At 34.7% G+C, this 11,980-nt stretch overlaps 2 protein-coding genes across 2 annotated transcripts; both read left to right on the top strand.

Annotated features, from left to right (window-relative positions):
• The first annotated feature begins 584 nt into the window (after window positions 1-584).
• LOC107023057 (ACT domain-containing protein ACR3) lies at window positions 585-9,143 on the top strand. Its single transcript, XM_015223607.2, has 8 exons — window positions 585-844; window positions 2,490-2,697; window positions 2,970-3,015; window positions 4,515-4,629; window positions 5,473-5,540; window positions 6,268-6,885; window positions 7,453-7,557; window positions 8,288-9,143. The coding sequence occupies exons 2-8, from the start codon at window positions 2,627-2,629 to the stop codon at window positions 8,606-8,608; spliced, it is 1,344 nt and encodes a 447-aa protein (XP_015079093.1). The 5' UTR covers window positions 585-844; window positions 2,490-2,626; the 3' UTR covers window positions 8,609-9,143.
• On the top strand, window positions 8,742-10,661 carry LOC107023058 (putative F-box/kelch-repeat protein At3g22730). Its single transcript, XM_027917887.1, has 2 exons — window positions 8,742-8,880; window positions 9,309-10,661. The coding sequence occupies exon 2, from the start codon at window positions 9,332-9,334 to the stop codon at window positions 10,535-10,537; it is 1,206 nt and encodes a 401-aa protein (XP_027773688.1). The 5' UTR covers window positions 8,742-8,880; window positions 9,309-9,331; the 3' UTR covers window positions 10,538-10,661.
• Window positions 10,662-11,980: the final 1,319 nt, after the last annotated feature.

Raw genomic sequence — 11,980 nt, 5'->3', positions numbered from 1 at the left:
AAATTATGAAAAAATAAAAAAAATTATAAATTACTTTGTTCAATATTTTTCGACTATCATTTCATGTTTTTTTTTTTTTTACAAAGATTGCTCTTACCACCAAAAGATTTGAAGAAAGAGAGTACAAAAAGAGTTAAACGGGATAAAAAATAATGTGAGGATTACCGAAGAAAAAGTAAGCATGATGATTTCTTCTATTTTAATGTGGTAAGAATTAAAATTATATATATATATAAAATATATTAAAATATAATTTTTTAATTATAAAGAATTAATTTTCCTAGTGAAAAAATTAATGCATAATTTTTTTTTGTTTTTGAAATTTAAGAGACCGCAAGAGCCGGCATTAGCGACCATCACCATTATTAACATTTTATATTCATCATCACCTTAAAAAGTAAACGTGAATGACCGCTTCATTTTAATTTATTTGTATTATTTCCTTTAATTCATTTTAAAATGTCTTTTATTTCTTTTTGATAAATTTAAACATATTAATTATTTCTTTTCTTAAAATTTCAACTAAAAAAATGAGGAAAATAATAGTAATGTCAAAAAAGCGAGCAAGGAAATACATTATTTACACACTTATGCCACTTTAGCTATAGACTGCTACTAATAGGCACTAAGCACTGCACTTGTAAGAGAGAGAGAGAGTGGTAGCTGAGGAGGAGGAGGAGGAGGCGGAGCACAAGTGCTACTCCTACGTCGAAAGTTTTTCCACTTTTCCCTTTTTCTCCTTCTATTTAATCCAAAGCATTCTCTCTTCTTCTTCCTGAATGTATGAACAACTGGATTCCTACTTAATTTTCTCTCTGTTTACACAAATTTCTTCTCAGTATTGGTGAGTTTTCTCATTTCAATTTATGATTATGCTTATCATTTCTGCATATTAATTATTTTGATTTAGAAAACGAAAGTTACAGTGACCTTCATCGCCTCTCGTTGTCGGTTTTCCCGAGAAAGTTTTATTTTCTCGGCGGATACGCCTTTCTAATATGGATTTGATTTGATGGTCAAATTGGTGGTGTATTTTGTTGTTAAATCAGGACCGTTAAATTCTGTGGTTCGAAGACGTGATGGAGACCGATGCTGCCAAGTTTGCTACTCTCTCAAATTCCGTTTTTACCCCTTCATCCCCCACCAGATTCTGTTTTTTTCTTCTTCTTTTTAGTTTTCAAATTCCTTTTTTACCCCCTCCCCGCAGATTCTGTTTACCTCAAATTACTCTACTTTGGCTTTTAAAACAAGAATTATCTCACTCAAATCCTTCAGTTTCTAATTGTCAACATACGCTCTAATAAATAAATATCCTTTCAACTTGACTTCTAACGATATTTATGTCCTTTAATTTTGATCGAACGTGCATAAGTTAATCAGTTGCTTGCTTTTCTAAAGTGAAATATCTATCTTTGTATATAATGAAAGAAGAGTATATTTTTGTTTTTTGTAGAGTAATTCAAGACAAAGAAATTGTCATTCTTGAGTAAACTATTCCTCAATTCCTTTTACTTATATACCAAGTTTCTAGGAAGCCAAAAAGTGTTTTTTTTTAGAAAGTTGGGTTGCTTGACCAAGCTTTTAGAGAAATATTATTATGTTTTTTTGAGTAGTAGTAGCAAAATCTGTTTTTCAAGAAGTTTAAAATCTATTTTAAAAATGTTTAACCTTTTTAATTTTATTTCTATACTATTTCTAAAGCAATTTATGCAAAAATTCAAACAGACAAGTTTCTTGAGATCTTAAGCAATAGATGACCTATCAATAAGAGATCACATTTGAGCTTAAAAATATTGTACTCTGCAGTCTACTATGGCCTATGAGCAGTTGAGCACTTTATGAGGACCTGGGGGTTTAAGCCCAGGAGCTTATGTTGTTTCATCATTATTCTTGCAATTCTGCTTTGAATTTGATATATTGTCCTCAACAAGTTGGTAATCAGAGAAATCATAGAACTAAAAACTTCCAACTGTATTAATCTTGTTAGGTAAAAGATATCGAAGAATGGCTTTAGATTATGAATTTGTGTTGCTTTCTCCTTAATCTTAGGCTGCATTTTGACTTTTCATTCGTAGAATCTAGATTGACTGTATTCTACCATCATGTGAAGGTTTGATGCACTTGAGCCGAGGGTCTTTTGGAAACAACCTCCCTACCTCCACGAGGTAGTGGTAAGGTCTGCGTACAATCTTCCCTCTCCAGATGCCACTTAGTGGTAGTTCAGTGTGTATGTTGTTGTTGTTGTTGTTGTATGTGAAGCTTACCAAGAAAATTGTGAATGGGATCGGTTCTCTCATCAGGTTCTGAACTGTTGAGTAGTACAACCATTTGTTTCGTCCTCTATGATTACTTTGATAAACCAGAACCTTTAATTGCTTTACCGGAAATCTAGCTAGAAAAGTACTTCGGTTTATTGCATTTCATTTTCAAGGCCCTGCTACTTACAGCCACATACATTTGCTCACGCATTTTTTCTTTCATCTTGGCAGGTAAAATGCTGGTTTGATTTGCTATCATTGTCATGATGGATGACCAGGCCAGTGAGCTGCTATAGAGAAAAATTGGCTACTCTCGATGTAAAGGAAAAACGGGAAGTATCTTTGTTGACTACAGGAGTGTTGTTCATATGGCAAGGAGTTATGGGCCTTACTTTGATCCTGAATACGAGACCTTAAGTATCAGAATAAATCCTCCAAGGTGGAGCTTTTCTACTTATAGCTTTTGCCATATCCACTTCTTCCCTTCATTATGTTTTTATTTATTTTCATTGGCCTGCCGAGATATTTATTAACTGTGGCAGCATCACAGTTCTGATTCCCATTTAAAATGTCACTTCAACCAAGATATGGTAACCTGTCAGTCTTCTTTGAACCAATGGAAAAATATTATGGATGTCAATTGAATTGCTTCATATTTAACGCCTCATCTTTTTTCATGTGGTTTTACTAATGATTATATGATGCTATTAGGGTATCTGTGGACAATGTGACTTGCAAGGATTGTACTCTAGTGAAGGTAATATTTTCAACCTTAAGAATATTGAGTGATATAGCTTTTCCTAGTTTTTATTTCAAGATGCAGAAGAAATTTTTTTATGAGATGAAGCTCTCTTGCCACAGTTCCATAAGCTCTTTAGGTTACAATGATAACTCTTGACATATTAGTGAGTCTGGTCATCTCAGCTTGCTATTGTAAACAGTCGATAGTTTTTCTGAAAGAAAGTAGTAGATTGAAGATTTTTTCAAAACATTGGAGCATATTTCACTAATTCAATTTGTCAAGTTTCTTATCTGCTGTCAAAAGAAGAAGTACTAGTAAGCTACAGTTCTGTTGATCTGAGAGGCATGATTTGAAGTCACTAATCTAAGTCAGATAAGGGATCCTACATTATCTCTTATGTCATTCAGTTGCTTTGTCTTTGATACATCATTTTGATAGGTAAAATAAAGTAATTTATTGATGAACGTGTTCAAAGAATGTACAAGTAGGCTATGCCTGTAAGAGAGTTCATAGAATCTATCAAGCTATCCTCCTTACATCACTAGAAGGCTATATTAAATCATGTAAATACTTGTACTTCTGTAGGCTTAAGAAGAAAATATTTTTCTATTAATTGAATAAACTTTGTACAAGTGTCACGAATTTATACAAAATGTGTCACACGAAAAAGGGTAACAATGTCTTGACTCAAGAAGATCCCTTATTTGGATGAATTTTCTGTTTTAACTATATTCCTAAAATATCCACCCATATCTCCTATATATGAGATCATAATCTTTTTCTTTAATCAACACTCCCCTCAAGTTGGTGCATAGATATCAATCATTCCTAACTTGCTTAAGATTCAAACTGGGGCTTTAATATCTCCTAATGAAATGTCAGCCCTTTGTTGAGAAGTTGGAACAGAAGGCATGTAAATTTCCATTTCTTCAATAAAATGTCTGTTTACCTCCAACCTTTTTTGTTCTATCATGTCGAACTAGGCTGTTAGCAATGTTGATCGTTGCTTTGTCGTCTCCATATAGTATCATAGGCATTGTTACAGGTTTTCTCAACTCCTTCAAATTCTCATGAGCCAAATTATTTCACATACTACATTGGCCATGGCACGAAATTCTGTTTCTGCTGGGCGGTCCATATTCTGTTTTTGGCTCCTCCAGGTTACTTGATCATCCCATACATTGGTACAATATCTAGAGGTAGACCTTTTGTCTATGATAAAACCTTCCCAATCAGCATTTAGTATAAGCTTCAATACTTTGATGCTCATGTTCCCAATGAATTGCCTCCAGTTGCTCTTCAAGAGGTGCATAAATTGACTTACTAAACTTACTACAAAAGTTATATTTGGTCTTGAATGTGATAAGTAGCAAGCTTATATGACTTTTCAAGCTTATGGTGCAGTAGTATTTGAACATTGGCTGATCGTAACTTTTCTTTAATAATTTTTAATAGTTTCTACTAAGCTGAATGGTTATAAAAGTACCCACTGAGATTTTCATGTTTTTCCTCAGGTTGACAGTATCAACAAACCTGGAATACTGCTGGAAGTGGTGCAAATCCTATCAGACCTCGATCTTGTAATTACCAAAGCCTACATATCCTCTGATGGTGGGTGGTTCATGGATGGTAAGTATATTATTTCTTGTTAGTATTTTCAGGTAAACAAGGCATGTCCAAATACTTTTGCTTGAGGTTGTCTGGTCTTATTTGAGTTCATTTATAACCTCTTTTAGTTGCAATTCTCACAACTACTCTAGGGGATTGTATGTTAGGGGCGGAAATAGGTATAACTAAGTGAGGTCAATTGAATTCCCTTCCTCAAAATACGATACAATGCAAATAGGGCTAAAACAAATGCTTTTGGCTGTATAAACTAGTGAATTCCCTTGACATAATGGAAGATTCTAGTGTAGTGAAGGGAATGCACAAGTTGGTTTGAGCAAAGGCAGATCCAAAATTTGAAGTTTATGGGTTCAAAATTTGGAGTTTCTGGTTTCTTTAGTTTATTGTTTGTACATATTCTGTGCATTTCTGACAAATAGTTCCACCCCTGGTTTTAGGTCATAGGTTCAAGTCTCAAGTATGACATCTAGTATCTTTTTGAATTCCCTTGTATAAACTTCATCTTTCGCTGCTGCTGGATATGGATCATGTTCTACACTATTTCATTACAAATTCAGACTGCTATCCAAATAAATACCGATTCATGTTTCTTTGACAGTGGTGGTTATAGATTTACTAGTATGTTTCAGTTCCTCAAATGAAAAAAAAAATAGTAGGTTTTAATTGGCTGCCATGTATACCTTTTTCACCTTGCCAGCTTTCGGGCCATTTGAATAAGTATCAACCTTCTGCGCTGTTCCTCCGTTTACACTCTTTTCTAGTTCTGTCCTATCTGCATATTCTAAAGACTTGGGGAACTCAGCTGGGAAAACTTTTTCTAATTTCATTTCTTTTGAACTTTAACAGTATTTCATGTTACTGATCAACATGGCAACAAGGTTACAGACAACAACACTATTGGTCATATAGAAAAGGTAAAGTATCCCTATTTTCTCACCTTTTAATTTCATATTTTTATGGTCTATACAAAATTAATGCGAGGAAAGACAACAATTACTGTGGCAGTTCCTAGTATGATAGTATACAAAAGAAAGGAAAGAGGGATAAACGTATACATAGCATCTTCAGAATTTGCTGTAAAATCATGCAACTCCAAGCTAGCTATCCATTGCAGTTGATCTTATATAACTTTGGATTTATATGCAGGCATTGCCAATGACATTTCTACTTAAGCATTTTATTGCACCTAGCATTATAAGATTTTTATTTTTGGGACTGACTATTCAGAACACAGCAAAAGTCAAGCAATCATTCAGATATCCTTGGTGACTAAAAGTTGTTATAAAATAGCTGCTCATTTGTTAGATAAGAGTACCCAGTTCCACAAACTGAATAGTTCCTGATAATGTGTTTGGATTTGCCTATTTTACTTGTATGTTACATCATGAGATCATTGCTATTGTAATCCTCACCTTTACTGCAGTTTTTTTTCTTTTTTTCTTCACATGAGTTATAGTTTGGCTTTCCTGAAATTTGTATTCAGGATCATATTTTACCTAGTGACTACCCAGTAAGATCATAGTCATGCGGAGAAAATGTAGCTGTGTCATCTAGGTGACTGAAACTGTAAAATAGCTACCTGAGAAAAAGACATAATTTTTATCCAACTTACTAATTATTTCATTGAATTTCTTACATTAGGCTCTAGGACCTGAAGGTTACACATCAGGCATATTGAAGACATGTCCAGGTAGAAAGGTAGGAGAGAACTCTATGGGTGATTATACCACCATTGAGCTAATAGGCAGGGATCGTCCAGGTCTTCTATCAGAAATTTCTGCTGTTCTAGCCAATCTTCATTTTAATGTCGCTGCTGCCGAGGTTTGGACTCATAATGGGCGCATAGCATGTGTCCTTTATATCAATGATAATTGTTCATCCCTTGATGAGGATGAAGAATCCAGATTGTGTGTCATGGAAGAGCAACTCAATAACATTCTTCGTGGGCGTGAGGATGACGAGAGTGGGGCTCATGCTACTTTCTCAGTTGGTAGTACTCATGTTGATCGGAGGCTTCATCAGATGTTTTTTGCTGATAGGGACTACGAAGGTGGTTGTCTCGAAATGGAGATAGAATACCCTCCTAACTCCAAACCAGACGTCAGAATTGAAAGCTGTGTCGAGAAAGGGTACTCAGTGGTCAGTGTAAGTTGCAAGGATAGAGCAAAGCTTATGTTTGACATTGTATGCACCCTCACAGACATGCAGTATGCTGTTTTCCATGCCACTATCTCATCAGATGGTCCCTCTGCATCACAGGTAATCTGATTATGTAATTTTGATGACTGCTAAGATAACCTTACATACGGAGGATAGATCATTTATCTTTCATTTCTGCTTAACAATGTCAACATTGCTCCGGCCTCTACACTTTGAAAAGGGACGTGATCTGTATGGTCTTTAGTACTGTCGTCATCTCATTAAATAAAAGTTACATTAATATAGAGGGAGCTAAACTTAATTTCAAATCTTTCAGCTAGAGCAGAAAGATCAGAGCTGATAGATCAATGATTTGGTTACCTTGTTTGAGTTTCTGAAACTACCCCACTAAAATCCTCATGCCCCATTTCTTCCTTAGTAGTATATTCGTCCATCACCTTTGAAATTTTGGTTACTGATTAGTGTAATTCTTAATCGTATTCCCATAGGAGATGAAAGAAATAAAGGCATTAATCCCCCTTCCCAAAAAGAAGAAGAAGTCTAGTTTAGCTTATGCTCTAGTACCTAAGAATCCGTTCACTTCCAAAGTGGCTCTATGTTGGAATCACTGATAGATTTTCATCAGGCTTTGATTCCAATATGTAATATAGACAACTCTTTTTATAGGAATATTTTATTCGCCACATGGATGGTTGCACTCTGGAATCTGAAGCGGAGAAGGAAAAGGTTGTGAAGTGTATTGAAGCTGCTATTCGGCGAAGGATAAGTGAGGTAAGGGAGATTATCTACTCCTCTTAACTTGTCTTGAATGTTTCTGAAGATTGCGATCTGCCAGCTCTAATGTTACATCTCTTCCCATCATTTCATTTAGTTGAGGCATAAGAAAATCCAATGATTGATATTTCTTGTCTCTTTATGACATTGCCAGTTTCTCATCCTTTAGACAAGCAAATAGAATTTATGGAACCAATGCTCCTAACATTATTTCGTGGTCACTTTTTGTTGTTGAAATTATTTGGGAATCACCATTTTTTTTAGATCCAAACAGGCTCTTGCTCGCCCCCATTTTGAACTACTTTGTCAAATAGACAAAAGTCTAACTTATAAATAATTCATAGCTAAGGTGAAGAATCAAGAAATATTGCATATATAAACTTTCATTCTGTATTTCTGTGATTGACTGGTATGATGAATCCAAAAAGTAACGCAAAGCTAATTTTTTTCTAAGCAGTCCATGAACATGTGCAATATTTTGTTTTGCTATTGGGATGAATGTGTAAGTTTGATAGTAGGATGTGGTCATCTAGTATTATACTTTGACACATTAGCCATTGCTACTATTCTATTTGTGACTTGGACTTCAAGTGTTATGATTGCCCTCCAAGGGCGCATTCATATGTTACTTCAATCTATAACTTTATGGGATGCATGAACCTTCCCAAAACCCTCAGAATTCTAATGCCACCAGGTGGAATGTAAATTATATTCCTTTTATATGCAGGGCTTCAGCTTTGAGTTGTGTGCCAAGGACCGAGTTGGCTTACTTTCTGAAGTTACGAGAGTCCTACGAGAAAATGGGCTATCAGTGACTAGAGCTGGTGTTACAACTATTGGGGAGAAAGCAAAGAATTTCTTCTACGTAAGAGATGCGTCTGGAAACCCTGTAGAGATGAAGACGATTGAAAGACTGCGTGAAGAAATTGGACAGACAATGATGCTTAACGTGAAGAAAGTCCCAACATCTGCAAAGGCACCTGAAACTGGTGGTCTGGCTAAGACAAGCTTTTTCTTCGGAGGCTTACTGGAAAAGTTCCGAACATGAAACTTCATCTACAACTACTTGTATAGCAGAATAAAGCACTTATATATAAATGTGGCAAGGTTTCCCTGTAAAAACCTGTAGATACATTGGACAATTATCCTTGTCGGGATAAACAAGGGGAAAAAGAAGTAGTCCCTTTCAGTCTTATTCTATGCTGAAGTTTGGAAGATTACGCGATGACCGTGTGTTGTTCTTGCACAATAAAAGATGAAGATCTATATATTGCTGATGAAACTATGACTTTGTATTGGAGCTTTCGTCAAGAAATGCAGGTATTGAAGATTGAAAACCAATACGTTATAGTGTTATATGTTGTGTATCAGCTAGTTTGCTTCGACAATGATCGAGCTGCTAGCATTGTTTTGATTAATAGGTACTTCAGTTTAATACTAGCTGGTTGAGTTTTTCCTCATTTGGGAATAGCTTGTACTATGTAATATCATTGATTTGCATGTAAGGATGAGAATTTAAGTAACGTTGAACTCCATTTTTCTCTCAAGGAAAAGTATAGTGTGTTCTTTTACCCATTCTTTTAGGGAATTTGTTTTTTATCTTAGTTGTAGGAGGACATTACAGGTGGTTAACTAATTTTACGCTGAGTTTGTTTGTTCTTTCGATCTGTTTTCTGTTTAATTTTTCTGTCCCACGCTCGTTCATATAAAACATATAATCACTAAATTAGTTTTTACTTCTTTGGCAGTGTTCTGGATTTAATTGAGCAGAATGACAACTAACACCGAGATCGAGATCTATTCGCGACATGAAACTGTTACTGATCATATTTTATCAAGGTTGCCTGTGCAATCACTGTTGCGATTCAAATGTGTATGCAAAATGTGGAACGATCTCATCAATACCTCGAGTTTCATGGAAAAACACTTCAACAGTGAGAGTAATCGTCTCCGTCTATTGATTATCAAGTTTGGTCTTAACTACCAAAAAGTCCCGTGTGTAAGACCTTTCGATACGTACTTGCTCCCTGATAAAATATTCAGCGGATGTGTCCCTACTCATAAGCTGATTTATCATGGCGAAGACGTTGGTGATATCAGGTGTATTTATGGTCCAATTGATGGATTGTTGTTACTAGAGAAAGGAAATTACATAGACGATGGACGATTTGGCTGGTGGAACCCTGCAACGAAAGAGTGTAGGCTTATACCTCGTGTTTTTTTCGAGGTAGAAGAAGGTTTGGAAGACAATGATCGTAGAATAGGAATAGGAATAGACTTAGCTACTCATGACTACAAAATCATTTGGGTAAGAACCTATTGGAATGACTATGAGAGTGACATTTTCCCTAAGGTTTATGCAGCTGTCTATTCGACGAAAAACAACTCATGGAAGCACTTGGACCCTAATTTCTCACACGAATGTCAAATATGCAGCTCCCATAATTGCACCTACAAGAATGGTATGTACTATTGGATTAGTACTAGCAAGAAGTATATCGCGGAAGGGATAAACGTGTATTTTATACGTACATTTGATTTTTCAACTGAATTGTTTGGGGAATTTGAAGGACCACCAATTCCAGGTGAACATTGGGTAACTTTATTTTTACGAGGTGGTTCAATTGCAACAATGTCTAGTAAAGATGTTACGCAAGCAATGGCAGCTTTTTATGATATTTGGGTAAATATTCAAGGAAATAATTGGATTAAAGTTTATACAGTGAATCCACCAATAGCAGATCATACGTGTATTGGAATTTGGGAGTATGATAAGTTTATTTATGAACTAACACAGAGTTGTAAAGTGTTGTTGTATGATCAAACATCTAAACAAGTTACAAGTCTTGGATTTGATTTTGTTCATTTAGGCTTTGGCTCATGTTGGGCTTTGAGTTATAAGGAGAGCTTATTTCCGATAAGGAAAGAAAAACCGAGCGAGAAGGATAATATTGAGTACTTTATGGTAGATTATTAAACAAGCATGAGGAACGAGTTAGAAGTTCGAAAGAAGTATTTTTTCCTATGATTTTGTCATTTATATGATTGAGTTGTGAAAACAGTCCTATATTCTTTTTTATTAAAGAACCTCTTTCTAGTTGCATTGGAACAATTAGGAAATTCTCAAAGTATGAGAATCATATCAAACATGTTTTTTCAGGAGAAATGTAAGGATGACATTGTAAATGTAGCAATTGAATAGTTGAATTGGACATGTGCATTCGTTTCTTCTTCTTCTTGTTTATAAGGAAGTATTGAAGTATTTATAGAACTTGAGAATTTTTTATCAAACCTCTTAGCAATTGACAAACGATAATATTGGTTACAAATGGTTGGTCCGCTTCGAGGTGTATTCCGTTAAATAATTGGTAATATTTCAAGTAGAAAACAAACACGTGAGGATAGACTATTCGTTTACTTTCCAAAACGAATTAAAAAATGCGACATGTCAATTCTTTCTCTATTATTTCATAATTTCTTTTTAAAATACATCATCTTTTCCAAACTTTTTAAAAAAATCTTCATCTCTCTTGAACAAATCAGCCCAAAAGAAGAAGAAATTTTTCACTTCTTGTTTATTCTTCCTCTTTAAAAATAACATCAGTTGAATTAGTCTCTTCCCTTTATGACAAATTTTCTAGTTGAAGCATCTTTCTCTTTTTGTTCTTTATGTGGCTCAACAGAGGGCGAGGTGCATCAGCAAGTTACTGAGTTAGCTCACTAAAAATTGGTGATTTTGATGATAGATGAGTGACATTAAGCTCTTAAGGAGATGCAAATGCATCTCTTACTAAAAAAATTTAATTTTGTACCAAAAAGTTATAAATAAAACAAGTGTTCTCCTAACATACCCAATAGTAAAAGCCCATTCAAAATGGACGAGCTGAGGGAATCATAAATCAAGAGAATTCCGGTGATGGAACTTTTTCGATAAAAATTTTAGGCAACTAGCAATGCTAAAATGAGCACCGGAATGAACAAACACAACACAACAAATAGTCCCAACAACTAAGCTTCCTAACAAGTCGAATTCGTAAATTAGAGTCAAGAATAAACAAATTAGGGAAGTCTTAGGCGAAGAAATTCAAATGCAATTTAGATAATTTCAAAACCATCAGGTTTATGATTGTGACCGATGGAAGTTTAAATTAAGTTCATATTATTGAAGTTGAAAGCTCAATGTTTCGGGTCGGGTTAAATCATCATCTTATTAATATTTAAATCAAAATATTTAATTAAAAGAGAGTGTGCTTCAAATGCATACTCAAAATCTGGGATTGATGAGAAAACAGGACAAAATGGTCTATTTACAAAGGTATTTAAAAGTTTTGTGGGGTAATAAGACATTTGCTTAGTTAAATTGTCTTTTAAAAATTCAAAACAACTTCAAGTGTCACTTTATGTATTTTCTCGGTAAATC

Source organism: Solanum pennellii, chromosome 6 (assembly GCF_001406875.1).
Source record: "Solanum pennellii chromosome 6, SPENNV200".
Taxonomy (NCBI): Eukaryota; Viridiplantae; Streptophyta; class Magnoliopsida; order Solanales; family Solanaceae; genus Solanum; species Solanum pennellii.
This window is presented reverse-complemented; position numbering and strand designations above follow the sequence as displayed.

Excerpts from the sequence above, each read along its gene's own strand:
- LOC107023058 (XM_027917887.1), top strand. The coding sequence starts at position 9,332 with ATGACAACTAACACCGAGATCGAGATCTATTCGCGACATGAAACTGTT.
- LOC107023057 (XM_015223607.2), top strand. The coding sequence starts at position 2,627 with ATGGCAAGGAGTTATGGGCCTTACTTTGATCCTGAATACGAGACCTTA. Across the intron at positions 2,698-2,969 it reads ATCAGAATAAATCCTCCAAG|GGTATCTGTGGACAATGTGA; the intron begins GTGGAGCTTTTC and ends TGATGCTATTAG. Across the intron at positions 7,558-8,287 it reads TTCGGCGAAGGATAAGTGAG|GGCTTCAGCTTTGAGTTGTG; the intron begins GTAAGGGAGATT and ends TTTTATATGCAG.